At 52.7% G+C, this 22,870-nt stretch overlaps 12 protein-coding genes across 12 annotated transcripts; 5 read left to right on the forward strand and 7 right to left on the reverse strand.

The window, feature by feature from the left end:
* The first annotated feature begins 214 nt into the window (after nt 1–214).
* On the forward strand, nt 215–1,607 carry BDV59DRAFT_65134 (putative dipeptidase). The gene is made up of 2 exons (XM_073696834.1): nt 215–584; nt 643–1,607. The coding sequence occupies exons 1-2, from the start codon at nt 350–352 to the stop codon at nt 1,557–1,559; spliced, it is 1,152 nt and encodes a 383-aa protein (XP_073546257.1). The 5' UTR covers nt 215–349; the 3' UTR covers nt 1,560–1,607.
* BDV59DRAFT_65135 (NUDIX hydrolase) lies at nt 1,608–2,330 on the reverse strand. The gene has a single exon (XM_073696835.1). It carries the CDS (start codon nt 2,240–2,242, stop codon nt 1,655–1,657), a length of 588 nt encoding a protein of 195 aa, XP_073546258.1. The 5' UTR covers nt 2,243–2,330; the 3' UTR covers nt 1,608–1,654.
* Nucleotides 2,331–2,422: 92 nt separating this feature from the next.
* BDV59DRAFT_181909 (putative phenol 2-monooxygenase) lies at nt 2,423–4,832 on the reverse strand. Its single transcript, XM_073690301.1, has 3 exons — nt 3,019–4,832; nt 2,680–2,971; nt 2,423–2,619 (listed from the first exon to the last, which is right to left on the reverse strand). The coding sequence occupies exons 1-3, from the start codon at nt 4,414–4,416 to the stop codon at nt 2,522–2,524; spliced, it is 1,788 nt and encodes a 595-aa protein (XP_073546259.1). The 5' UTR covers nt 4,417–4,832; the 3' UTR covers nt 2,423–2,521.
* Nucleotides 4,833–4,925: 93 nt separating this feature from the next.
* sitA (TOR signaling pathway phosphatase SitA) lies at nt 4,926–6,631 on the reverse strand. Its single transcript, XM_073690302.1, has 4 exons — nt 6,330–6,631; nt 5,873–6,269; nt 5,480–5,811; nt 4,926–5,421 (listed from the first exon to the last, which is right to left on the reverse strand). The coding sequence occupies exons 1-4, from the start codon at nt 6,481–6,483 to the stop codon at nt 5,132–5,134; spliced, it is 1,173 nt and encodes a 390-aa protein (XP_073546260.1). The 5' UTR covers nt 6,484–6,631; the 3' UTR covers nt 4,926–5,131.
* A 188-nt stretch (nt 6,632–6,819) lies between these two features.
* BDV59DRAFT_203408 (putative nonsense-mediated mRNA decay protein Upf3) lies at nt 6,820–8,538 on the forward strand (the record flags this gene model as incomplete). Its single annotated transcript, XM_073694261.1, has 2 exons — nt 6,820–7,073; nt 7,137–8,538. 2 exons carry the CDS (start codon nt 6,820–6,822, stop codon nt 8,536–8,538), a joined length of 1,656 nt encoding a protein of 551 aa, XP_073546261.1.
* An 892-nt stretch (nt 8,539–9,430) lies between these two features.
* Nucleotides 9,431–10,332, reverse strand: BDV59DRAFT_203409 (flavoprotein-like protein; the record flags this gene model as incomplete). The annotated part of the gene is made up of 2 exons (XM_073694262.1): nt 9,431–9,817; nt 9,880–10,332. The coding sequence occupies 2 exons, from the start codon at nt 10,330–10,332 to the stop codon at nt 9,431–9,433; spliced, it is 840 nt and encodes a 279-aa protein (XP_073546262.1).
* A 1,679-nt stretch (nt 10,333–12,011) lies between these two features.
* Nucleotides 12,012–13,749, forward strand: BDV59DRAFT_203410 (fungal specific transcription factor domain-containing protein; the record flags this gene model as incomplete). Its single annotated transcript, XM_073694263.1, has 4 exons — nt 12,012–12,110; nt 12,161–12,552; nt 12,605–13,192; nt 13,254–13,749. The coding sequence occupies 4 exons, from the start codon at nt 12,012–12,014 to the stop codon at nt 13,747–13,749; spliced, it is 1,575 nt and encodes a 524-aa protein (XP_073546263.1).
* A 648-nt stretch (nt 13,750–14,397) lies between these two features.
* Nucleotides 14,398–15,952, forward strand: BDV59DRAFT_194225 (FAD/NAD(P)-binding domain-containing protein; the record flags this gene model as incomplete). The annotated part of the gene is made up of 5 exons (XM_073692358.1): nt 14,398–14,455; nt 14,518–14,771; nt 14,827–15,021; nt 15,075–15,778; nt 15,832–15,952. 5 exons carry the CDS (start codon nt 14,398–14,400, stop codon nt 15,950–15,952), a joined length of 1,332 nt encoding a protein of 443 aa, XP_073546264.1.
* A 315-nt stretch (nt 15,953–16,267) lies between these two features.
* On the reverse strand, nt 16,268–17,843 carry BDV59DRAFT_181917 (uncharacterized protein). Its single transcript, XM_073690303.1, has 3 exons — nt 17,476–17,843; nt 16,356–17,415; nt 16,268–16,296 (listed from the first exon to the last, which is right to left on the reverse strand). The coding sequence occupies exons 1-2, from the start codon at nt 17,814–17,816 to the stop codon at nt 16,671–16,673; spliced, it is 1,086 nt and encodes a 361-aa protein (XP_073546265.1). The 5' UTR covers nt 17,817–17,843; the 3' UTR covers nt 16,268–16,296; nt 16,356–16,670.
* A 744-nt stretch (nt 17,844–18,587) lies between these two features.
* BDV59DRAFT_181919 (uncharacterized protein) lies at nt 18,588–19,040 on the forward strand (the record flags this gene model as incomplete). Its single annotated transcript, XM_073690304.1, has 2 exons — nt 18,588–18,895; nt 18,961–19,040. A coding segment is annotated over one exon (247 nt), but the record flags the coding sequence as incomplete, so codon positions are not given.
* Nucleotides 19,041–19,120: 80 nt separating this feature from the next.
* BDV59DRAFT_181920 (aldehyde dehydrogenase family protein) lies at nt 19,121–21,410 on the reverse strand. The gene is made up of 3 exons (XM_073690305.1): nt 21,246–21,410; nt 19,895–21,166; nt 19,121–19,840 (listed from the first exon to the last, which is right to left on the reverse strand). Exons 1-3 carry the CDS (start codon nt 21,305–21,307, stop codon nt 19,681–19,683), a joined length of 1,494 nt encoding a protein of 497 aa, XP_073546267.1. The 5' UTR covers nt 21,308–21,410; the 3' UTR covers nt 19,121–19,680.
* Nucleotides 19,399–19,706, reverse strand: BDV59DRAFT_65196 (uncharacterized protein). Its single transcript, XM_073696836.1, has one exon. It carries the CDS (start codon nt 19,592–19,594, stop codon nt 19,436–19,438), a length of 159 nt encoding a protein of 52 aa, XP_073546268.1. The 5' UTR covers nt 19,595–19,706; the 3' UTR covers nt 19,399–19,435.
* Nucleotides 21,411–22,870: the final 1,460 nt, after the last annotated feature.

A 22,870-nucleotide genomic window follows, 5' to 3' on the forward strand; every position in this document is an offset into this window, starting at 1 on the left:
TGCCTCGGTGATAAGGCAGGAACCTTCTCAAACCGGTAATCCGTATTCTCTCATCCCTGGACGTCAATCTCAAGCATAATGTCCAAAGCCAACATGTCCTCCAAGGAGAGTCTTCTACCTCAATCGGCTGGCTTATACCAGGCCACGGCACATCACTCGCCTCATCATTCCTCACCCCTGCGCAACATGGCTCGCTTAACAGTGACTTTGCTTCTGGCAGCTTTACTGGTGATGGTCTCCACGACCAACGGCACTCCGAGCATAGATGATAGAGTAGATAGGATCCTCTCAGGCACACCTCTCATTGGTAAGATTCTATCTCTTTATTTCTGTGGCCGAAAGCGAGAATATGTCCAGCCAACACTCCGCAGACGGCCATGATGACCTTGCGATCTTGCTCCGCGTACTACTGAAGAATCATATCTATCAGGACAACTTCACCGACCCCTTTACCAAAGGTGGCTTAGCAGGACACGTTGATCTGCCACGACTGGCTCAAGGCAAGGTCGGGGGCACTTTCTGGAGCGTATTTGTCGAATGTCCAAAGAACAAGACTGACTTCTCGGACGAGAACTACGCGTCGAGTACGTGTTGAGAATACCCGAACCCTCTTCCTCTGGGCCCGCTAATATCCCTCAACAGGCGTACGGCAGACCTTTGAACAGGTCGATGTGATGTCGAGGCTACAGGAAGCTTATCCCGACACCTTCTCGAAGCCTCCCAATGGCACCACCGCACTCCAGGACTTCAAGGAAGGCAAAATCATCTCCCCGCTGGGAATCGAAGGTCTACACTCCATTGGAAACTCCTTCGCTCACCTTCGGACGTTCTACAGCCAAGGTGTTCGATATGCTGGACTCACCCATAACTGCATTAATCGGTACGCCGACGCGGCCGTCATCGACACGCCCGATGGCAGCGCGCGCAAGGCCGACCCGTTATGGCACGGGATCAGTGAGGCAGGAAAGTTGCTGGTCCAAGAGATGAATCGTCTAGGAATGATCGTTGATCTAGCCCATGTCAGTGTCGACACGATGCGTGATGTACTTGGTGCAGGGAAAGACGACTGGGTGGGCAGTCGTGCACCCGTAATTTTCAGCCATAGTTCAGCGTACGCCATCTGCCCGCACCCACGCAATGTTCCCGACGATGTGCTACAGCTGGTTAAATCACGGAACTCCCTGGTCATGGTGAATTTCGCCCCCGAATTCATCTCATGCACGCAAGAGGCCGATCCGAATGGCATACCCCCTTTAGATCCGGACCACGCCACGATGGAGCGTGTTGCCGACCATATCATGCACATCGGCAATTTAATCGGATTCGGCCATGTCGGACTGGGAAGTGATTTCGATGGCATCCTCAACACACCGCGTGGCCTCGAGGATGTCTCTAAATTCCCTGCTGTAGTCGGCGAACTGTTGCGACGAGGCGTCAGTGACGATGACGCACGTAAAGTGGTAGGAGATAATCTTCTTCGCGTATGGAAGGAGGTGGATCAAGTTGCCCTCGAGATGCAGGCCGAGGGAATCCTTCCTGCCGAAGACGATATTGCCTGAAATATCATTCCTAGGACTGCACAGAACTACATGATATCATTCAAATGCACGACAATCTTCTTATATGCAAGCCCATCCACATCTATCAAGCCTTGCTATGTAGCAGACATCAATGATTTCAACATCCGAAAAGCCGTAAGCATATTCTGTCCCTGTACCCCAACAAATCGATACCGCGACCCTGTCCCGGCCTCAAGGGCATCGCGCACTTCGGTTTCAGTTGCCCACGCGAATGCCTGATGCTCGTCGGGTTGTAACAGCACGCCCTCTTCCCAGCGTGCCAAACCCGTCGACGGGAGTTCCTCTTCCACCTCAACCAGGAAGGTAAACTTGGCGACACGGTGCACGCGATCCGGCTTCTCTCGTACCCACTCATCAACGGCGACCAAGTCAACGACGCCACAAACATGCAAGCCGGTCTCCTCCAGGACTTCACGCGCGGTGCCCGCCAGAATGGACTCATCGGTAGTCTCGCAGAGGCCACCTGGACCCTCCCAAAATCCCGGGAAGGAGTCGGACTCCGACCGCTGCAATAGGAGCACGCGGGGCTCCTGGTTGGGGTCGGATGGAAATGCTTTCGAGAAAACGAGACCACCAACGACAAAATCGGTCAGATCCGGCCTAGTAGCGGAAAATTCAGGTAGAGGGAGGGTGAAATCAAAGAGATGTGGAGGGACCTCCATTCTTTGTAGGACTAAGGTATGGTGTTGTCTGTCACCCCGATGAGTGCGCTTTTCTTTACATCCAGGGGAAAGTCAGGCTTATTTCTTGGCGCGGCATGTGCTCTGTTCCGTATATGGAGTTTTTCATGGTTGCTTTACATAGCATTGCATGATGCTACTAGTCCATATTCAACACCCAGTAGGGAACTCACTCCTATGACTTATGCAATCCAGTACAGGTATATACAATGCTAAACGCTCATAATTCATAACGCCCGTCATACCGAATGACATGCAAGATTACAGCTTCGCCTGCTGTTTATCCTGAGGGATCAAGAAGCCCTCGAAGAACTGGCCGATCTGGGCATAATCATCGACACTGTAAACAGCCGACACATCTGGAGACAAACCGTTAGCTCAAGCGACCTCACGATGTCGTGTTGAACCGTGTCACTTACACTGATCCGGCCGGACGATCACGATCGCACCTTTCTGTGGGTTAATGCCAAGGTACTCGTACAGCTGGCCGTGGCCCTTATTGTAGCTCTCGTCATCGAAGAAAATCTTATGCAAATCACGGATGTTATTCTTGCCCGAAAACGGGTAGAAGACCTCGGGAATCTCCTCGAGTTCTGTCTCATGACGTTTGCCATGTGCCACAACAATGGGTTCAATCAGGCTATCGACATCCCCGCCCTTCGGCGTGAACCGATGGAGGGGGCCTTCAGCAGAGTTGAGATATTCTCCGAGCTAAATCTGTTAGTACTCCATCCCTACGCTTCGGCTATTGAACTTACAGCAGTCAAACGAGCCTGGTTGTCGTTGGAGTGGAGGTCACCGGCAAAAACCATAACACGCCAGCGGCCATCCGACTTCAAGGAAGTCATCAGCTGGAGGGGCTTAGAATCGCAGAACCGCACCACCTGCGAGCTAGGCAGGCGCATGCCGACCACGACATTGGAGGCGAGCTTCTCCGCATCTCCATCCTCAGCGGTAAGCGGCGACTTGTCGTACTTGGCAGTCAATCCGGCGGTATATTTACCAGACTTGATGAAACCCTCCTGGAACTCGGCGGGAGATACCTTTCCGCCGGAGAAGAGCCCAGAGAAGTAGCGGTCGAAGTTAATAAGATCGACGGCGGTCTTGCTGCGCTCGAGGACGTAAGTCTCGAGAATAGAGGGAGGAGCCAGTCCCTTTAGCACAGAGGCCAGCTTCCAGCCCATATTATAACCGTCCTGCAAACTGACGTTCATACCCTGGCCAGCCTTCGGAGAGTGGGTGTGACAGGCATCGCCAGCCAGGAAAACGCGGAAGTCCTTGTGGAAGTGGTCAGCCGTCCGCTGACCGATGGCGTAGGCGGACCACCACACAGTCTCGACGAATTCAACCTCGTACTGGCTCAGAATCTTCTTGGCGGTCTGCTGCAGGTCCTCGAGCTTGACTTCCTTGGCCTTGGTACCGGCGGGCAACTCAATGTAGAAACGTGTCAGGTTGTACTTATCGCCCTCGCGGGGAATTATCAACAGGTTACCGGCCTTGGATCGCACGGTAGCCTTCTTGCGGATATCAGGGAAGTTCGTTCGAGGGACCATATCCATAACACCCCAAACGGCGTCGGTGCTGTCGCCCACCATGGTGTATCCCAAAGACCGGCGAACGGTGCTGTGGGCGCCATCACAAGCCATGGCGTACTTCGCCTCGAAGTGCTCCAGCTTTCCGTCCCGTTCGGCCGTGACCTTCACTGGGTACGCGGCAGGGTCCTTGGCAAGCTCACTGTCAACGTCGACGCTCTTGATGTCATAACCGTAGTCAATCTCTTGGTTATTGAAGCGACGCATGGATTCAATCATGAGCATGTTGATGCGAGCCTGATTGAGAATGACATGGGGCTGGTGGGAGAGACCGGGTTGCGTATCAGCGGTGCGGCCAGTACGCTGGATGACTCCGTTGCCGTCTTGCGCCCAGAATACCACCTCAAGAACGTGGTAGGCCTCGCGAAGAAGCTCCTCGCCAATCCCAAAGCTTTCAAAGATCTCGACAGTACGGCACTGCACGCCGTCAGCCTGGCCCATGGTCATAGGACCATCGCGACGCTCCAACACTTTGCAACGAAGGCCATAGCGAGCCAGCCAAGTTGCAGCACAGAGGCCAGCAGATCCGCTACCGCAGATGAGAACGTCAACCTTTTCGGCCATTGTGGAGGATGTATGGATGTGAGGTACTAGGGAGCCTCCGGGGCCTTGATGAGCAACAATAAAGAAGCGAAGGGGATCAAATAGGCAAAAAATGAAGCAAATGAGGTAAAGAGAAATGATATAAATGGTTCATTCTTATGGATAAGGCTCCGGAATGCGTCCCGGACACTCCGGAGGAAATTCCGGGGTCTGTGGCCACTCGGCTCCGCTCCCGCACTCTACACCAATCAGCGATTCCCAAATCCTCCGCGTATCCGGTGCCCCAATCCGGAGGCACAAAAAATGGCAGTATGGCCCGATGCCGTGGCGATGGATAAATCTTTCCCGACCTGGGGTATGGTCCCTGGCCGTCTGATGGACCCCGGGGAGCCGACTCGGTTCCCGTTATCTGTTGATAGGGATCTCGCGATCTACAGTTGCCGAGACAGACATCAGGCCACCCAGGGTGCGGGGAGTATAGAGTACTACTACCAGATGCAGGAGCACGTTACAGCTGGGATCTAGTCAACATGCATGATGGCTGTCATTAATTATGCTCTAAATTCGTCACCTTAGGTATATAGGATATCCATCCCCTAACCCTGCTCGATAACGAGCAGGGTTCCGTAGCCATGTACGTCCCCGAACGCCAGCGCCGGTGCAAATCATTGACCCCATGCCACCCAGACCAGGTTCCGGATGTCGCAGACAAAGCAGATAGTTCAATGCGATATTGTTACAAGAAGTACTCGCTGCGGCCCGGCCGCGATGTTGGAACATGTCGTTGGTCATCGCTCACGGCGCTGAAAAGCTTAAACGTCGGCCGCAGGTCCTCTCCAACCTCACAGACCGATGCTAGGTTTCCACAACGATAGCAGTAGTTGGGGGCACTCCATACCGTCACCACATTTGAATTGGAAAAATGGTACTTGTAACCCTCGTTCACCAGCTGGTGTGCGCGGGCAATAAGCGTCAGGTCGTTTACGTGACAGAACTCATCGGCCACCTTGTCGCCAAAAAGCCATCCTACATGCGAGTGATCAGAATGGAGGGGACTTGCACTGTAGAAGGGTGGAATGCATACCGGCTCCTCTGGGACTAACCGCCCACGTCTCCACGTCGTCGGGGTCCGACCAGACGAGATCGCAGAAAGCGCCCTCGTGAGGGATTTCCTGGGCCCGGGCAACAACGCGCACCTGGTCCAATGTCCTAATTTCGGGGCTCAAACCCCCGTGGACACACAACACCCGGCCATCGATAATGGCCCCCAACGTCATGAAGTCGAAAACTTGGCAGCAGGCCTTCCACACTGACGCATTGCCGTATTTCTGGAAACACTCCTCGTAGAACCCATACACTTGGGTAATCTGCCGTGACTCGTGGTTACCACGCACAAGCGTGACGCGATCCGGAAACCTGTCATACCACCAATCAGCATCTCGCTTTCACATACCACCGAGAAGACGTTGGGACGTACTTCGCTTTCAAACAGAGTAGTAGTGTCAACGTCTCCAGACTGAAATAACCCCGGTCTACGTAGTCGCCGAGAAAGACAAAATTCCGGTTCAGAGAGAGCTCACCCGACCCCGCGCTGGACGAGCGACCTCTTTGGCTCGTGTTGGAAGCGGACTCCTCATCATCTTCTTCTCCGTCGACACCTTTCTTCAACTTCTTGCGCAGTTTCGGGTCTGTAATGGTCGACGGCGGTTCAATATCATCGGAAGTGATTACGGAGGGGGCGGTCTTGGGAGGCTCGACGTCGGACCCATCAGGCATGCCACCCGAGACACGAAACAGCTCAAGAAGGTCGTAGAATTGCCCGTGGATGTCTCCACAGATTGTGACGGGTGTGGAAACGGGTTGGATATTCGACTCTATCCGTAGCGCACGGTGATCAGGCGGGGGAGCGTACGAACGGATTGGGAACAACTCACCTTCCATCATGTACTCCTTCACGATCTCACACAGCTGTTTCATATGGGCTTCCGATAGATACTTGCAGTCCTTGGCGGCTTCCAGCCACTCATCGGGACCAGCATTGCGCTTCAACTTGGCCGGGCCTGGCTGAGGGACCTTGCTATCTACCATGGTGGACGAAGCAAAAGCCGGGGAGGTTCAGAGGAAGAGATCAGCCAGAAAGGAGAGACAAAAAGAATCATAAGCGAGTGATTGCGCGGGAGTGCAGATGACAACAGCCCGACATGGAATGGATATGTCCGTCGTGTGTCGTATGTCCTCAGCTGATGAATGAGGGAGAAAGTGTTTCCCCGCAGAGGTGGACCGCGTGTGTGGCGCACATGGAGCTTGTGCTCGGCCGTAGTAGCCTTGGTGCCTGAGGAATCACCCAGCTTATCCTCTTTCTTCAGTCCGCCGTCTCTCTCCCTTCATCACCCCCCCCTCCACTTCCCCATGATCACACCCATGATGACCCAGACTCCGACAACGAAACCCACCGGCGGAGTCCTCCAAATCCCCGTCGCCGCCACGCAGAAGGGTTCCTCGACGACCCCTCCAAAGAAAGCCCCCAAGCCACCCGCGCCTCGTCTCAAACTGCTCGTCCGTCGGCTCCCTCCAGGACTGACGCAAACTGAATTCGAGACCGCTCTCGGGGACGAGTGGAAGGTTGGCGCAGGCAAGGTCGACTGGTTTCAGTATAAGCCCGGCAAAGTATCGAAAGAGTAGGTTTCGGCTGTGACAGAAGTTGATATACATACGGATCCAACTAATCATCCTCAAAAAAGCCCCGCCAAACCATCTCGACCGTCGCGCGCCTACATACACGTGGTTTCCAGTGATTACACCATCCCGCTCTCCGCCAAGGTTCGCCAAACCTCGTTCGTCGATGCGCGGAACACTTCTAATGACCCGGTGCTCATGGGACCGGCCCTGTTGGAGTTCGCCCCGTATGCCAAAATTCCCGGCAGCCGTGTCCGCAAGGACGCCCGCCAGGGGACTATCGACCAGGATCCCGACTTCATTGCTTTCCTGGAGAGTCTCACGCAGCCGATCACCAAGCCCAACCCCGTTGAAACTACGGGAGAGCTCGAAGACAAGAAGGAGACAGTGACCACTACGCCGTTGGTGCAGTACATCAAAGAGAAGAAAGCCAACAAGGCCAAGGACGGTTCTGGGAAGTCGAAGCATCGGGGCGACAAAGACGGGAAATCCGATAAGGTCCAGGCGAAGAAACTTCTCCAGCGCGCTGACAAGGATGGTGGAGGGGGTGAGAAGGATAAGAAATCATCCAAGACGGACAAAGCTACGAGGGATGCAGTTAAGGCGGCCAACAAGCAAGCGGCAAATGTCGCGAAACAAGCCTCGAAGTCCTCCACGGGTCAAAGCTCTCCCAAAGATGCCGGCCAATCGACCTCATCCGACCGCAAGAGAGAGAGGGGAAACGTCGCCGCTGCTGCCAAGATCCTCCAGCGAGACCTGGGAATCGCCCCGTCGGGAGGTCGTCGTCGCGGAGGTAAAGGAGCTGCGTCTGAGGCGGACTCTGGGAAGAACGAGCCCAGCGGTGCGTCCTCCGAATCGGGTAAAAAGGACAAGAAGGGAGGTGGTTCGTCGCAGAATGCCAAATCAAAGGGAACCACGACTCAAACGAGTGATGTGGCGTCGCCTCGAACCGAAACAGGATCACACCTCGCTGGTACGACATCTACGAACAAATCCTCCAAATCCGGGAAGGGGAAGCAAGCCTCCACGCCGGCTACGAGTACGGCTACGCAGGCCTTCCTGAAACACGCCAATCCCTCGCAAGGCGTGACGGAGCCGCTGCTGGAGGCGGCCTTTACGCCATTTGGGCAGGTTGTCAAGGTGGAGATCGACAAGAAGAAGGGATTTGGGTATGTGGACTTTGCGGAGCCCGATGGACTGCAGAAAGCGATCGCCGCAAGTCCAGTTTCGGTGGCGCAAAGCCAGGTGGTGGTGCTAGAGAGGAAGATAAATCCCGGGGGTGAGAAGAGCCGAGGGAAGGGCCGCGGTGACGGGCAATCGACCAACGCTGGAGGGAATGGAAATGGAAATCGGGGCGGGAAGTCGGGCGAAGGAGGATCGTCTCGCGGACCGCGCGGTGGACGAGGGTCGAAGAACCGTGGAGGTTCGAAGCCGAAGGAGAATGGTACTGAGATGGAAAGCAAGTAAACGATACCCATGGATACTTACACGTGATGCTTAGATGTGACGTTTGGGGATTTCGTTATTTATTCCAACTACGTAGTACAGTGCGATATACCTTATGATCCTACCTACAATACCCTCGTACTAGGTTCCTAGGCAGATTCTAGGTATACTACTATACGCACGTAATTTACAAGCCACAATTCGAAAAATGTTCAAGGAAAATCATAGAATTCATAAAGGGTACGTAGAGCACACTCCATACATCAACATCAAATGTATACACCTTTCAGACCTCCTCGACACCCACCAAGTCCGACCGACCGAAGTCCGACGTCAAAACAAGGTCAAGATCATCACCACTCCCTTGACCAGTGGCCAAACCCAACACCCGACACGAACTCGTCCGAAGACAAGACGTATCCAAGTGCGGAAGATGACCCGGTCGCGGCGGAAGTAAACACGGCTTCACTTTAGGGCATCGAGGACATAGCAGTCATCAGCAAGGGTGGAGATTCTGTGGCTCTTTAGAAGAGCTCAATGAGAGACGTCTACTCTAAAGTGATTCTTTGAACTGTGAGGTTGTTAGTGGTTGTCCAATCCAAGGTTGTCCCAAAATGCAGGGGGGAGGGAGACATACGTAGAGTCGCTTGATTTCCAGAATGTCGGGGGAAGACGTGCCTTTTATAATTTCTGGCGGAGACTCACCGCCTGCGCTAGTCACAAGCGAGAATGTGTGTTTGTCTGGTTTGCACCTGATCCACCAATCAGCGGCCGGGAAAAGTCTTCACCATGACCAAAGGATTCCACCGGAATCTAGACCTGTATTCTACTGCGTATTATGTTATGCTCACTTCGAGATGCGTTAGGGATACCTCTATATACATATAGGTACCTCTGACCGTGGAGGCCATCATCACACCCCATTCCTTCCCTTGGCCCTCTTCTCCTCCCGTTCGCTGTACCGATCGGCGAAGAGTTCTAGATGAGGTCGCATCACGAGAGTGTACTTGACAAATTCCTCCATGCAGTCCACCAGACGGTCCCGATTGCCGCTGGGCATTAGCCGCTGGTTGTCCGGTTGGCCTTCGTCGGGGAAATGGGTATATGCCTTGGGAATCGATGATTGATTCGGAATCACAAACATCCGCATCCAGCGACCGAGGATCCGCAAGGAGTTCACGGCGTTGAACGATTGCGAGCCGCCGCACACCTGGGCGATGGCCAGTGTCCGGCCTTGTGTCGGACGGATGCTACCCGTACTCAACGGGATCCAGTCAATCTGATTTTTGAAGACGGCAGTCTACGTGAAGAAAAAGAGCGTGTCAGCGTTGATTATGTAGAGCCCCCGCAAAATCGACTCACCAGGTTCCCATGCTGCTCGGGAGAAACCCAGAGATGCCCATCGCTCCACCGACTGAGCTCCCGGAGCTCCCGTACCTTGGGATGGCCGTGATCTGAGTCATTTTTCACTGGGAGTCCCTCGGGGTCAAAGACGCGTACGTCACAACCCAGACGGAACAGGATCCGGCAGGCTTCAAACGCCACCAGTCGGGAGTATGATCTCCTACGTAGACTGCCGTAGAGAACCAACACCTTAAGCCTTTCGTTTGTGGCTTGCAGATTAGCTTCCGCCATATTAAGGGCAGTTGTCAATTCCAATGCATCGATCCAATCCGCCGCGTCCCCTTCCAGGATAAATGGGCGGTACTTTTGGCGAATATCCGGGTCGTCCTCACTCCTCGACAGGGCCAATGAAGAGCATGTTGTGTCTTTACGGTCTTGATGAGACGTATCGAATCTTGGTGTGTTCGTCATGCTGACCAGGTTTATCCGGGCATATGTTGAGTAATCGCAGTCGGGTCGGGGTCGGAGGGATAGCCTGGAGCCAGTGGTCAGGCGGAATTTGGATACTAACGAGATCCCTAAAAAGAGACGCATTGGAGAATTCTCGCCCTCAAGATCGTATGTCGATAAACACGGGAGCGTAGGAATTGGCATTTATTGCTTATAGTATGTCACTGGCCAGCGATGATTGGCCAAAACGCACGGTTCGTGATATGAGAATCCACATCGGATTGCTCAGGCTGATCTGCATTCTCAGACAGATGGAACCAAGGAGAGGCTTCTTCGTTCTTTGGGGAATGTATCTCACTCATCCTGTTGAAAAGGTCGCTTGAATTCACGAGATTCTTACCGATGACGTGTGTTCCAACTCCGGTGGCAGCGGTTGAGGTAGTTCCGCATATATTTGAGCCGAATGCTATCTTTGGGATTGGATATGCTGTAGACGTGAAAGATGCCAGCTATAAGAGGGCTAGCGAGGCCACGATCCCTTTGTGACGGGCAACTGGATTAGCTCTGTGGATCATTCGGACCCGAATGTGGCGCGAAACGGCAAAGCGCCTGAATGGGAACGGCGGGATTCTGGGGAGGGAATCATCTTATGGTCCAAACAATACTTTGTGTCTATGGAGCCCTTCCAATTGAATCCATCCGAGAATCGTGCTATGTGGAAGAAAAGCCGTTGGCATCAGAGACGAGGTTGTAGTAGCAAGGTTTCCGTAGAAGGCGGAAGTATATAAGTCACATGTCCAACTCTGGCTAGACAACAACATTTTCCCGCACTACCAAGCACAGAAATCCCAAGAAAAGTACTCTACCCAAAAAAAAAAGGCCGACGGTTGTGTACGCTGTCGAACCGCTGGAGAAATAGATCTTAGATGCACGGACCACGGATGTCTTCCGGCGCCATATCAGACTACTCCACATCCTTCGTTTCTCTCCATCTCTCTATCTCTCTCCCCACAATCCACGTTTGTGAAATCCCTCGCCGTGTCATTCCGTGATCCCAGTCTCCTCTAGCACCCCTCCAGCGCCATTTCTCTCCTCGGGCCCGTATCTGATCTCCTGTGTCGGCCCGCCGGGGCTGCGCATTTGCGCCAACGACCATGCCCCGGCCTAAAGTCCCACCTGAGAACCGTCTCCGAGCGTACGAGGCGTGTCTTGCCTGTCGGATGACCAAGAAGAGATGCAGTGGGACGTTTCCATGCGACAAATGCATCCGCATGGATCGCGCGGCTACCTGTACGCCAGCTCGTCGAATGGCCTCTTCTTCGCGGAGGTCGATGTCTCATGCAGAAACGACCTCACCTGAAGTGCTGCGCAGTCCCATTTTAGATTCACAAAGCACTCCCCATTCATCGAACTCAAACCAAAGCCCCCACGATCATCCGTCGGCCAACTCATCGATCGAGCCAGGTTCACGCTCTCCAGAGGCGTTGCATCGGACTCATCCTCGTATGCTCCGAAACCTTCAAGGCGAACGAGGTGCGATCGCTTCTACACGACATGACGATGAATTTGAGCCTCATTCTAATTAAGTAATAGTGTATGTGGGACGCGCTGCGTCACTTTCTTTCCTTCAACTCGTCCGTGATACCGTCACCCAGCATATTGGTCCATCCCAATTCTCCCATAACCTGAAAAGGGAGGATATGTTAGAGACAGAGACCCCGCATGATATCCCCCCGGTAGTTGAAACCAGTCTGGTACCATCTCAACTGCAAGCCTTCATCCATGCCTATCGGATTGCCGTGAGTTGACATTTCTTGGAAAGTTGCTACGTAACACTGAGAAACAATAGATCAATGGTTTTATCTATCTCCCGTCCGATTTTGACCCAGACAGCTCAGACGAATCAGCTACAGCAGCAACCAGCAGTCAAAACTTCAAATCAGCCTTGCGCGACATAAAGATCGCGATCGGCGCACAGTCTGTGGGAAATGATCCGATCACCATTCAGGTGGAGCGCTTTTTCTTCGCTCGCGGCCAACAAGTCGCATTTGCTGGGATGATCGAGACCCCGAGCTTGGAGCTGGTGAAACTATTTCTTCTTATGGCATTCTACATGATGGGGGCGTGTCGTCGAAATGCCGCTTTCATGTACCTTGGAGTCGCAGCTCGAGGTGCAGTAGCCCTGGGTCTCCACCTAAAGGACTCCACCAGATCGGTCTCCATCAACGAACAACGAGAGAGGTATGAATCCAGGTGAGGAGCAATGAAGTGTCTCGCTACTGACACTAGTCAGAACCTGTGCGTGGATGAGCCTTTGCACGTTGGATCTCATGTCCAGCTCAATCCTTGGACGGCCTCCTGCCACAGCGAACATCCGCTCAGAATACAATGCAAAAGCACTTGACCTGGAAGAACCCAGTCCGGTGGAGGAGCGGCTCGTCGCTTCTTATCGCATGTCGCAAATCTTAGATGAGATCATCGTTCGTCTTTATGGGGAAACAGCTGCCTCCACCGATACCGCTGAATCCTTATTGGCAAAGCTGAACGAATGGAGCGATACTTTGCCGGGCTCGGTGTTGACATCACCGGCATCAGAGGTTGAGCTTCTTACGGCCCAACCACACATCATCGGAAGCCTGCATGTCGCATGCTCGTATCATTTCGCAGTAATCATTGTCAGTCGCCCATTCCTGATATCTTCCTTGGGAGTTCGTCTTGCGCGACTGTGCAACAGTCCAGGCGACGATGACGAGTTCCTCCAGGAGGATGCAGCGCACAATAAGCTCGCCAGCGCCTGTACGGACTCCGCCTTGTACATGATGCAGACATGCATGGAAGTACATCATTCTGGTTTGCTCCTGGGAAATATGTGTATTATGAAGTGAGTCACATTCGCACTTTACCAGATCATAGACAGTGCAAAGCTGACTTTGCATACGTAGGGCGTTTGTGTTTGCAGCTGCCCTCGTGCTGGGCTTTTCGATGTTCTCCCGAAAAGAGCGCGACTCCGGCATCGAACAAGCCTTCAACGGAGCGCTGGAAATCCTTCACACCCTAGCACAGAAGTCAGCTCAAGCATCCCATTACTACGAAATCCTCACTTCGTTGAAAAACGCCATTACAGCGCAGCGTCAACGACTCATGCAGTACCCACCGCAAAACAAGACCCGTTATGTCAGTAAGCTGTTTAGCCTGAACAGTAGCCGGTCCATGCCCGGCTTCCAGAATCCAGTGACTCTTTCTGTGGAGACTGATGATCCTTCCATGCCCACAACACCCAACATACTTGATTCGTGGTCTTTGATGGATGCCGTCAGCCAGGACAGCACTTTCTCCGGATGGGAGGGATTGGAACTCCCGCTGTGGGATAGCTTCCCGTTCATCGATGGTTCTATCCCGGTGTCAAGCAGGACCAGCGAGTCGAATCCAGCGTTATGATTCATGTACCATTATGTCTGATTACGAGTACGAATAATGAGCCACTTCGCAGTCATGTACGATTAATGAAGCTTGCTGTTTTAATAATCTGTCCTCGTTCTATGTCTGATACTCTTCAATCACATACCGTTCCATATCTAGATGGAAAGTCGATATAGCGTAGTTCCCAAGGAACAAGCAGCCTTTGTGGGCGATAGTTAGGAAGGATCCTACTAGTCACAAATATCAGAAGATAAGCATTCGCCAAAAACAGGCCAATACTGGCATAGTGCTGTCGATAGCATATATTCCACTTATTCAAATGCCCCATAATATCCCGTACAAAGGGGCGGGTATGTTCTTGAGGAACAGGTGTGCGGCCCGCCTCCTGTCGGATATGATCCGGCCGCCCCCGCCTCCGCCACTGAACGCTCCCTAGTGGTCACTACCGTGGTTTATCAAGAGAGATATTCCATAGACAGAGGCGGGCCGCCTCCCAACCATGGCGGTTATCAGGATTCCCTGTTGTGAGACTGCATGCATTAACTTAAATAATGGAACATCTCCCGCTGCAGGAGGGACATCATTGCCCACTGTAACATTACAGCTGTGCGTTTAAGTTCACCTAGATTTCTCTGTGCATATTCCCGCATCCAACGAATATACAATATGACAGCTCAAGCAGGCTGGCGGCAGTTGGACGTCGCTGTGGTTGGCGGTGGTATTGGTCGGTTTTGGACTCCCTTCTCGACGGATGATTAAGTTGTACTGACGGGATGGATGAAATAGGAGGTCTTGCTGCGGCAACATCTCTTCGTCGTGCTGGACACAAGGTCACCATTTATGAAAGAGCCGACTACGCTGGCGAAGTCGGTGCTGCGATCAGCTGCGCGGCCAACGGCACTCGATGGTTGGAGGAGTGGGACGTCGACGTCAGTCTCGGCAAGCCCGTGGTGCTGAAGAAACTCATCCGCCATGACTGGAAAACGGGTGACGTGGAGGATGTTTACGACTTGTCGGACTACAAAGACCGATGGGGCCATGTACGTTGCCCTGCATTTGTATCGAACCTCTCGGACCCCGACTAAACTCACGCAGGTGTATAACATGTTCCACCGGGTCAACATGCATCAAATGTTGATGACCTCCGCAACGGGGGCTGGGAAGGGTGTGCCGGCTGTGCTGAAGGTGAACCACGCCTGCGAGTCAATCGATCACGACGCTGGCATTGTCAAGTTCAAGAATGGGGTGACGGCCAAGCACGACCTCATTGTTGGTGCTGACGGCATCGGGGTACGTACCGAATTTCTGCTGACATCACTCCTCTGTTTCCTAACATAAGATAGTCCTCCGTGCGTCGGACGCTCGGAATCTTCCCTGAGAGAAAACAATCCACGTCGACCTGCTACCACTGCGTCATCGAAACGGAGGAAGTCCGACGCCTGGGGTTGCTGGATCTCTCCCCCAACGAGGCCCTGGAATACTGGGGCGGAATGGGCATTCACAAGATTGTCTTCTCCCCCTGTCGCAACGGCGAAATTCACTCTTTCTACTGTTTCTTCCCGACGGCCGAGAGTGACCATGGTGGCGAAGGCTGGAACTACGAAGCCTCGCGCGAGCAGCTCTTGGCTCCTTTCAAGGACCTGGACCCCAAGCTCCAGGAGATGTTCCGCAATTCCTATGATATCCGACCCTGGCGCTTGTTTGTCCACCAGCCGTACCCGTACTGGCAGAAGGGTCGCACCTGTCTCTTGGGTGATGCCGCCCACCCCATGCTACCAGACCAGAGCCAGGGTGCCTGCCAGGCCATTGAGGATTCCGCCGCCCTAGGGATTATTTTCAGTCCGGCATACTCGTATACGGAGAATGTGAACGCGGGCGTTCAACTGTATGAGAAGATCCGGAAACACCGGGCGAGCAAAGTGCAAGCTGCTAGTGCCCGGGCGCGCGAAAATATCTCTGAAAGAATTGGTTTCTCCAGCAAGAAAGGAAGCAAAGGATATCGGGTCGCGAACGAGAACCAGAAGTTGACCATCGAGGAGATGAATGAGTAAGTTTGATCTGAGCATTGTATATATGCGCCGCTGGCTAACTGGTAGTCAGGTATGACATGCATCGTCATGTCGCCTCGGAAGCCTCCATGGCTTATCGTGGACCAGCGTGGTCCAAGACTTACGAGAAGATGCTTCAGGAGTCGACAGAGGTGTATCAGTCACGATTGTAATTAAAGGGCATGTACGGTATATTGAAAATATCGATGGGCAGTGGCAGCATCATTGTATATATTTGAGGTACTGCTCGGCGAGACAACTTTCAGAGTTATATTTAGGTCCAGCTGTTCCCCACGCCCATCATCTTTTAAGACAATCCAAATACCAGCTGCACCTATTACCAGTAATCCAGTAATGCGTACACTAATCGAGCTTCAAACCATGGGTACTACGTACTTGACTGTCGATACGATCGGGAAATTGATGTCCGACATAGTTCGGGGTAAAATTGTCCGACCAGCTCGGGGAGAGATAACCCGTTCCTCTTCCACAGGTCTAATCCATTAACCGGATGTCTCTGGTACCACGTATGTGGTCTAGAACACCCGGACCTTTACTGATAGAGGTGACTAGAGTCGAAGCTGGATAACGATCAAGCCTCATACCCGTATCGATATGGAATCATCTTCCGCTGGAAAATGTCACATACGACCATAGGGTGTGGAGAACAGGGCTTCCCGTCCGCTCAGCCGTACTTAAGCCACACGCCGGCCGGTTAGTAGTTGGGTGGGTGACCACCAGCGAATCCCGGCTGTTGTATGTTTTTCTAATTTCTTTTTGCTACCTGGATGGAATGCGAATTGTCCTAGATTGACATGAAGTACGTGACTGAGGGATAAAAAGCTGCGTGTTACCCAGGATTCATATACTCTAACCAGAACATTCATACGACTATAGTAATACAAGACCCAACCCGAAAACTACTCCCGCCGTCATCGTCCAAGTAATCCATCCACTCCCAGACATTCCTAGTATATGCATCGGATCAGCCCCAGAAGCAGAGGCTTCGCCAGAGTCACAAATACGAGGTTCTTTCACCACGACCGTCTCCTTCGTCGGCTGCATATCTCTGTCTGCCCTTGTCGAACCATTTGCCAAAGTTCCGTTGATGATTAACGCTAGTTCACCGTCTACTGTCACACTGCATGCATTCGTCGTGTTTTGTGGATCATTGTAGATACCTAGGTACTCCAAAAGTACTGGGACAAAGCTTCCATTGCGATGGTAGTCGTCACATCCGCAAACCGTGTAAAGCGTACAGCAGCAGTATACCGGGAGGAGATGAGTGGTGTAGGGCTCAGAGGCTGCGTCGTCGAGATTCAACTCCGTCCAATTGTACTTTGCCTGGTATTCATATGCATAGGACGAGTTGGGTACCGAGCATAGGTCCTCGCCAAAGTACGGGTACGGAGCTGTGACAAAGTCGAGATCCAGTCGCTTAGGAATTACTCCATTTGGCGAGGGCTCTCCTGAGAGATAGGGCACGTACGCACCGCCAAGGTAGACGTATTCCTTGTCGTCGCCCAGATAGGACACATCGTAGTCTTTAAGTGCAACCCATTTGCCACTGCTGTTGTCCCATTTTGGATACGTTCCGGAGCCTTCGGGGGTGAAGCCTCCAGAGTTATTTCCTAGACTAGAAGCCATGTTAGATCTACCAAGAATAGATGATGGGATGGATGTGGTAGAAACGAACCTGCCGATTCCAGCCTGGTAATAATGTCCGTAGCTCATCATATTATGCATTTCAATAGTTGTATTCTTGTCGTAATAGCATAGAGGACCGGGACTGCTCCCTCCACTGCTACTGTCTGATGAGCTGTCGGAATCGGACGAGTCGCTATAGTCGGAATCGGAGTCGGAGTCAGAGCCTCCTCCCCCTCGCCGCCGCTTGTACAGCCATTTTGCCCCGACGCGCGATGAAGACGGTGCTAGTCGGTTGGATGGCGGAACTGCTAGATCTTGGGATCCACTATCTGCTACAGCAGAGGCAGATAGCTGTAACACAGTCACAAGGTAGAGTACGGCGATTCGCATGGTGTAACGTCATCATCAATCCTTCGTCTTTCTCAGGAGGATGAGGGGCTCAATGATATAGGGGTGATTTTGCTTGGCAGATTACTCTATACTCGGATAGCTTCATGCCAAGCTCGTATTCCGGCCGCTTGGCAGTTCTGGTTGATCCTGCAACAAATTGCACACCAATAGGAGACGCCTCAGATCTGTTCCTATGCTCTTTGCTGAGATGTATTGGTTGCGACTATACCAAGTCTAGGCCCAAGGAGGCTTGACTTCTGGAAAACCGGTTGTCATGAGGCTGTGCTCAGGGAGATTCGGACCGTTGGGGCGGCAGTCTTCGATCAACACTAAACAAGTCCTAGCCGAGGTGAACTCACGCCAGCACAGAAACAAGAGCCAATAATTAAAGAATCGATCATCCCAGGATCTATCACATTAGGCGTAACTAAGCCTTCGCCTAGCAAGAAGTCGAGTGGGGTCTTATTTTGCTGCAGAGACCCATCGCAGCTTTGAAACTGAAGAAAAAGTGGGACAGCAACACATCTTTGAGATTGTCTGCTATCGCGCATCGAATCAACGATTTTTGGCCCCATTTGAGGGGTAGAGTTAGTGCATTCTGTTTTAATCCATTGACGAGGACATGCCTCGCCCTTGTTCTACAGATATTTCCCATTCAATGTCCAATGAATTCAAAGACCGCAAGGCGGTGCTGGCTCATTTCTTAACTAGGAATGCTGTCCTACAGTATCTATGGTATGCCCAGTTGCTGCTGTCGTCCAGGGAGGCTGGAATGCAGCCTCACTTTTTTGATACACCCTATACACCCTTGGGATATAAATACTCAACGCGCAGTTTCCGTTATCTCATATCATGCTATATAAATCTACATATGTACTCAGGCTTTCCCCTTGGAGTATTGCGCCATAATGCACTTCCGCTCAGCATGCCTCTTTACAGTACTGGCCACTACAGGCGTTTTGGCCAGTTCTACTTGCAACACAGACAAAGTACTTCACTCACTGAAGATCCTCTCTGAAGAGACCGCTCTGATGCCGGCAGCCGTTCAAGCGGGCGACAGTTCTCTCGACCCAGAAGGGGTGAGTACCGATTGAGAAGCATTTGCGGATGCACTTTCAGATGCGAGAATTGACATCATGTCTAGGTTATATCTCAAGGTTATCAATCGGTGTTGGATCATCTTGACCAGGATCTAAAGTGCGATATCGACATTCCTGACAGGGGCGACCAGCAGCGGGTCTGCGATGCTTACATTGAGGTATATTTTGAGAGCCTATCATGTCTTTAAATTTACTGATCACGAGCCATACAGTACACCAAGAACCAAAAACTCTTCCTGGAGTCAAATTTGAGTGAGGACTTTGTTAAAAAGAACTCCCAACAGCCCGAGGCTGGTATCATTCACAGGAATATCATGAAATTGCGGAGTGCTGTACTCGTATGTACCTATGCACCGTTTGGTTTGCTTGGCCCAGCTAACATATCGGTAGGACTATACTTTCAAGATTGGAGGAGCGGTTCCGGAGTGTCCGCAGTCGATCAATGATTCCTATCTCGTGTTGGACGATGAGATAGAGACAGCATTGAAGAAGTTTCCCGAGAACTGAGTTCGCAGGTCTCTACATTGAGCTTAATAGCACGAACGAAATTATCAGACAAGTTATCGGAGGCAGTGTGTCAATTGCCGTGGTGACATTGACAACAATCAGGCTTCGTCGTACGTAGTTCGCATTGCAGTGGATTACCATATATTGGACATGACATGATTCGACTTCCATTCTCAAATCGAAACATGTGAATCAACAACTGAAACAACTGAACGTATTTCTCATTAATTTCATAAACTATGTGCAAATACATTTGTTTAAGCGAAGAGAGCGTCGCCCAGACGGTAGTGGACGGTCTTGACCTGGGTGTAGTTCTCCAGGGCATAGGAGCCGAGCTCACGGCCCAGGCCAGACATCTTGAAACCACCGAAGGGAGCCTGGAAGGAGATCATGTTGTAGCAGTTGATCCAGACGGTACTATGGACGGTTAGTATCAATCCCTCCATTGTTCAGGGTAAATGGAGAACTTACCCAGCCTTGATGGCGTTGGAAACACGGATGGCGGTGTTGACGTTCTTGGTGTGGACGGCGGCGGCGAGACCATAGCTGGTGTTGTTGCCGATCTTGATGGCCTCCTCCTCGTCCTTGAACTTCTGGATGGTGACGACAGGGCCGAAGATCTCCTCCTGGGCAATCTTCATGTCGGAAGTGACGTCAGTGAAGACGGTGGGCTGGATGAAGTAACCCTCGGTACCGTGACGCTCACCACCCACGGCGACGGTAGCACCACTCTGCTTGCCGTGGTTGATGTACTCCATGATGCGGTCGAACTGGAGCTGAGAGACCTGAGGACCTTGGAAGGTACCCATGTCGAAGGGGTTGCCAAGCTTGTTGGCGGCGGCCCGCTCCTTGAAGCGAGCGACGAACTTGTCGTGGATATCCTCCTGAACGAGGATACGGGAACCGGCACAGCAGCACTGGCCGTGGTTGAAGAAAATACCGAAGTTGGACCAGGAGATGGCATTGTCGATGTCGGCATCGTTGAAGACGATGTTGGGGGACTTGCCACCGAGCTCCAGGGTGACCTTCTTGAGGTTGCTCTTGGCGGCGGCCTGGAGGATGGTACGACCGACGATGGTAGAACCGGTGAAGGCCACCTTGTCGATGTCCATGTGGCTGGAGATGGCGGCACCGGCGACGCGGCCGAAGCCCGAGATGATGTTGACGACACCAGCCGGGAAGCCCGCTTCCTTAATCAGCTTGGCGGCGTAGAGGGCCGACAGAGGGGTCTGCTCGGCGGTCTTGAGGACGACGGTGTTACCGGTGGCGACGGCGGGGCCGATCTTCCAGGACCACATGAGGAGGGGGAAGTTCCAGGGGATGATCTGACCGCAGACACCGACGGGCTCGTGACGGGTGTAGGTCAGGGACTCGGAGTTCTGGTCGATGGTCTGGCCGTGGATCTTGTCGGCCCAACCGGCGTAGTAGCGGAGACAGCCGGCCGCGTTGGCGATATCACCCTTGGCCATGACGAAGGCCTTGCCGTTGTCGAGGGACTCGATGGCGGAGAGGATATCACTGTCCCGCTCGAAGAGGTCGGCGAGCTTGGTCAAGAGGCGACCCCGTTCGGTGGGAGTCACCTTGGCCCAGGAGCCCTCGAAGGCCTTGCGAGCGGCGGCGACGGCAATGTCGACATCCTTCTCGGTGGCCTCGAAGACGTTGGTGATGGGCTTCTCGGTGGTGGGGTTGATGACCTCAAAGGTCTTGCCCTCGACGGGCTTCACGAACTCATTGTTAATGAACCTGCAAGAGGGAGGAGGGGTCAGCTGGAATGAACAAGACGATGTGCGTGGCAAAAAGAGGGAGCGGGAGGACAACATACAGGCCCAGAGGCTGCTCGTATTTGGCCACGGGGGTCTCGATAGTGGTGAAGAGGTCGGACATGATGGAGTGGATGGAAGGAAGGGGTATCACTGGAAGAAAGGAGAAGAAGAGGAGAAGCAAAGGTAGAAGGAGAGAAAACCGAGGGCATGACGGCGGGGTGGGGGGAGGGGGACGTTCTAAATAGTCGGGGGATGAAGCCAGAGAGGATGCGACGAGGTGGAGTTGATGGAGAAGGAAAAGAGGGGAACTGGTTGGCGTTCTGGTATTACCGGTCACGGGGGGGTGATTGGTTGGCTGGGAGCTTCCGCGGGCGATCGGGCGGGGTTTGGACCAACCAGGGCGGAGCATTCGGGGTTTGGTATGTAACGGAACCTTGATGATGATTATTAATACCTATCGTTACACCACTATTACTTCAATGGCGTATCTGGGTAGGATATATGATGTAGCTGCTTATTATTGTAGTTGTCCAGACCTGGAGGAGGTATCTAATAGGACTCATGAGTCCTTTGCAGAATATTCCATACCTACCAGAGTACTCCATAGCTACTCCGCCTGTCATGCTCCATCCGGCGGCAGTTTCGCCTCTTTCGGCAATCCCCCACTAGTCTCGGCCTTCGGGTCAATTCAACCATCCTAACGTTAAAGAAATAAAATTAAATTCTAACTACTCCGTATTATGAATCAATAATACCTAATCAGGAATCTACTCGGCCGGTAGAGACCCGTGTCTATCCATCTCTCTCCTCCACCATGATCAGCGACCAACCCACCATATCAGAACCTCCGCTGTCTCCTATGTACTCAATCCCCTCATGACGGTCATCTCATCCTAGGTAGGTTTCCCCCTCACCCCCGAGGTCCTCTTACATGCCTCTTCCTAACTCCTGTAGACCCTGATGGCCACTTATCCCTCCCACACCAGGTCAACCCTCGAGGACCTGGAGGATTTCGGTCATGCCATGGCCAACGGCTCTCGATCATCATGGGCCAGGAAGCCCGCATCCATCGCGGCATGCACCCGGGAAGGCCTCCTGTGCGAATCAGTCCGAGTAATTCTCCAAGATTGTTCCCACCAGGATGGTCTCCGCAACTTGTCTCGTATAGATCCTCAACCCCATCGCGGACTCAATCGGATTGTGTAGCTACTTGACTGTTCTCGGCGAAACTCGTCGCCTGGTCGAGGTGCTTCGGAGCAGCCCATATCGTCATAGTCCCTATGCAGTGGTAGACCTAACCCAAAACTTGTATATCAAATCCTGCAGCTCCGGGGACGATCATACATATCCTACATCGGCAACTTCACCGTTACAAACCCCATTCATCTGATCCCTCCGGGGAGAGACCGATATGCCGGGATGGTCTTGTCTCCGGTTTGTGCCCTAATGGCTTCGATCCTAAAGCCACCTCCATTGCAGACTTTATCGCCATTGTCTTGGCCTGCTTTTACAATACGACGGTGGGTCGTTTGAATGCGTCCGTCAGTTCCGAGGGGATCAATGAGTTTCAGAGCCAATCTCAGCGCCTATTCAGCTTCATGTAGGACGGCTAGGGCCGTGGGAAAGAACCGACGATTCGTGCTGCATGTACAGTTGGCAAATGACATGGTGCCTCGTCTCTCTT

Source organism: Aspergillus ambiguus (genome assembly GCF_047715705.1).
Source record: "Aspergillus ambiguus strain CBS 117.58 unplaced genomic scaffold BDV59scaffold_24, whole genome shotgun sequence".
NCBI lineage: Eukaryota > Fungi > Ascomycota > Eurotiomycetes > Eurotiales > Aspergillaceae > Aspergillus > Aspergillus ambiguus.

What these genes read in the sequence shown, in the direction of transcription:
- BDV59DRAFT_65134 (XM_073696834.1), top strand. Translation starts at nt 350, where the DNA reads ATGTCCAGCCAACACTCCGCAGACGGCCATGATGACCTTGCGATCTTG. An exon ending in GGACGAGAACTACGCGTCGA is followed by an intron (nt 585 to 642) that starts GTACGTGTTGAG and finishes ATCCCTCAACAG; the next exon opens with GCGTACGGCAGACCTTTGAA.
- BDV59DRAFT_65135 (XM_073696835.1), bottom strand. Translation starts at nt 2,242, where the DNA reads ATGGAGGTCCCTCCACATCTCTTTGATTTCACCCTCCCTCTACCTGAA.
- BDV59DRAFT_181909 (XM_073690301.1), bottom strand. Translation starts at nt 4,416, where the DNA reads ATGGCCGAAAAGGTTGACGTTCTCATCTGCGGTAGCGGATCTGCTGGC. An exon ending in ACCAGGCTCGTTTGACTGCT is followed by an intron (nt 2,972 to 3,018) that starts GTAAGTTCAATA and finishes TAACAGATTTAG; the next exon opens with CTCGGAGAATATCTCAACTC. An exon ending in GATCGTCCGGCCGGATCAGT is followed by an intron (nt 2,620 to 2,679) that starts GTAAGTGACACG and finishes GTTTGTCTCCAG; the next exon opens with ATGTGTCGGCTGTTTACAGT.
- sitA (XM_073690302.1), bottom strand. Translation starts at nt 6,483, where the DNA reads ATGGTAGATAGCAAGGTCCCTCAGCCAGGCCCGGCCAAGTTGAAGCGC. An exon ending in CTACTCTGTTTGAAAGCGAA is followed by an intron (nt 5,812 to 5,872) that starts GTACGTCCCAAC and finishes GTGGTATGACAG; the next exon opens with GTTTCCGGATCGCGTCACGC. An exon ending in GGTTAGTCCCAGAGGAGCCG is followed by an intron (nt 5,422 to 5,479) that starts GTATGCATTCCA and finishes ACTCGCATGTAG; the next exon opens with GATGGCTTTTTGGCGACAAG.
- BDV59DRAFT_181917 (XM_073690303.1), bottom strand. Translation starts at nt 17,816, where the DNA reads ATGCGAATCGCCGTACTCTACCTTGTGACTGTGTTACAGCTATCTGCC. An exon ending in TACCAGGCTGGAATCGGCAG is followed by an intron (nt 17,416 to 17,475) that starts GTTCGTTTCTAC and finishes CATGGCTTCTAG; the next exon opens with TCTAGGAAATAACTCTGGAG.
- BDV59DRAFT_65196 (XM_073696836.1), bottom strand. Translation starts at nt 19,594, where the DNA reads ATGGAAGTCGAATCATGTCATGTCCAATATATGGTAATCCACTGCAAT.
- BDV59DRAFT_181920 (XM_073690305.1), bottom strand. Translation starts at nt 21,307, where the DNA reads ATGTCCGACCTCTTCACCACTATCGAGACCCCCGTGGCCAAATACGAG. An exon ending in TACGAGCAGCCTCTGGGCCT is followed by an intron (nt 21,167 to 21,245) that starts GTATGTTGTCCT and finishes TCCCTCTTGCAG; the next exon opens with GTTCATTAACAATGAGTTCG. An exon ending in TCCAACGCCATCAAGGCTGG is followed by an intron (nt 19,841 to 19,894) that starts GTAAGTTCTCCA and finishes AACCGTCCATAG; the next exon opens with TACCGTCTGGATCAACTGCT.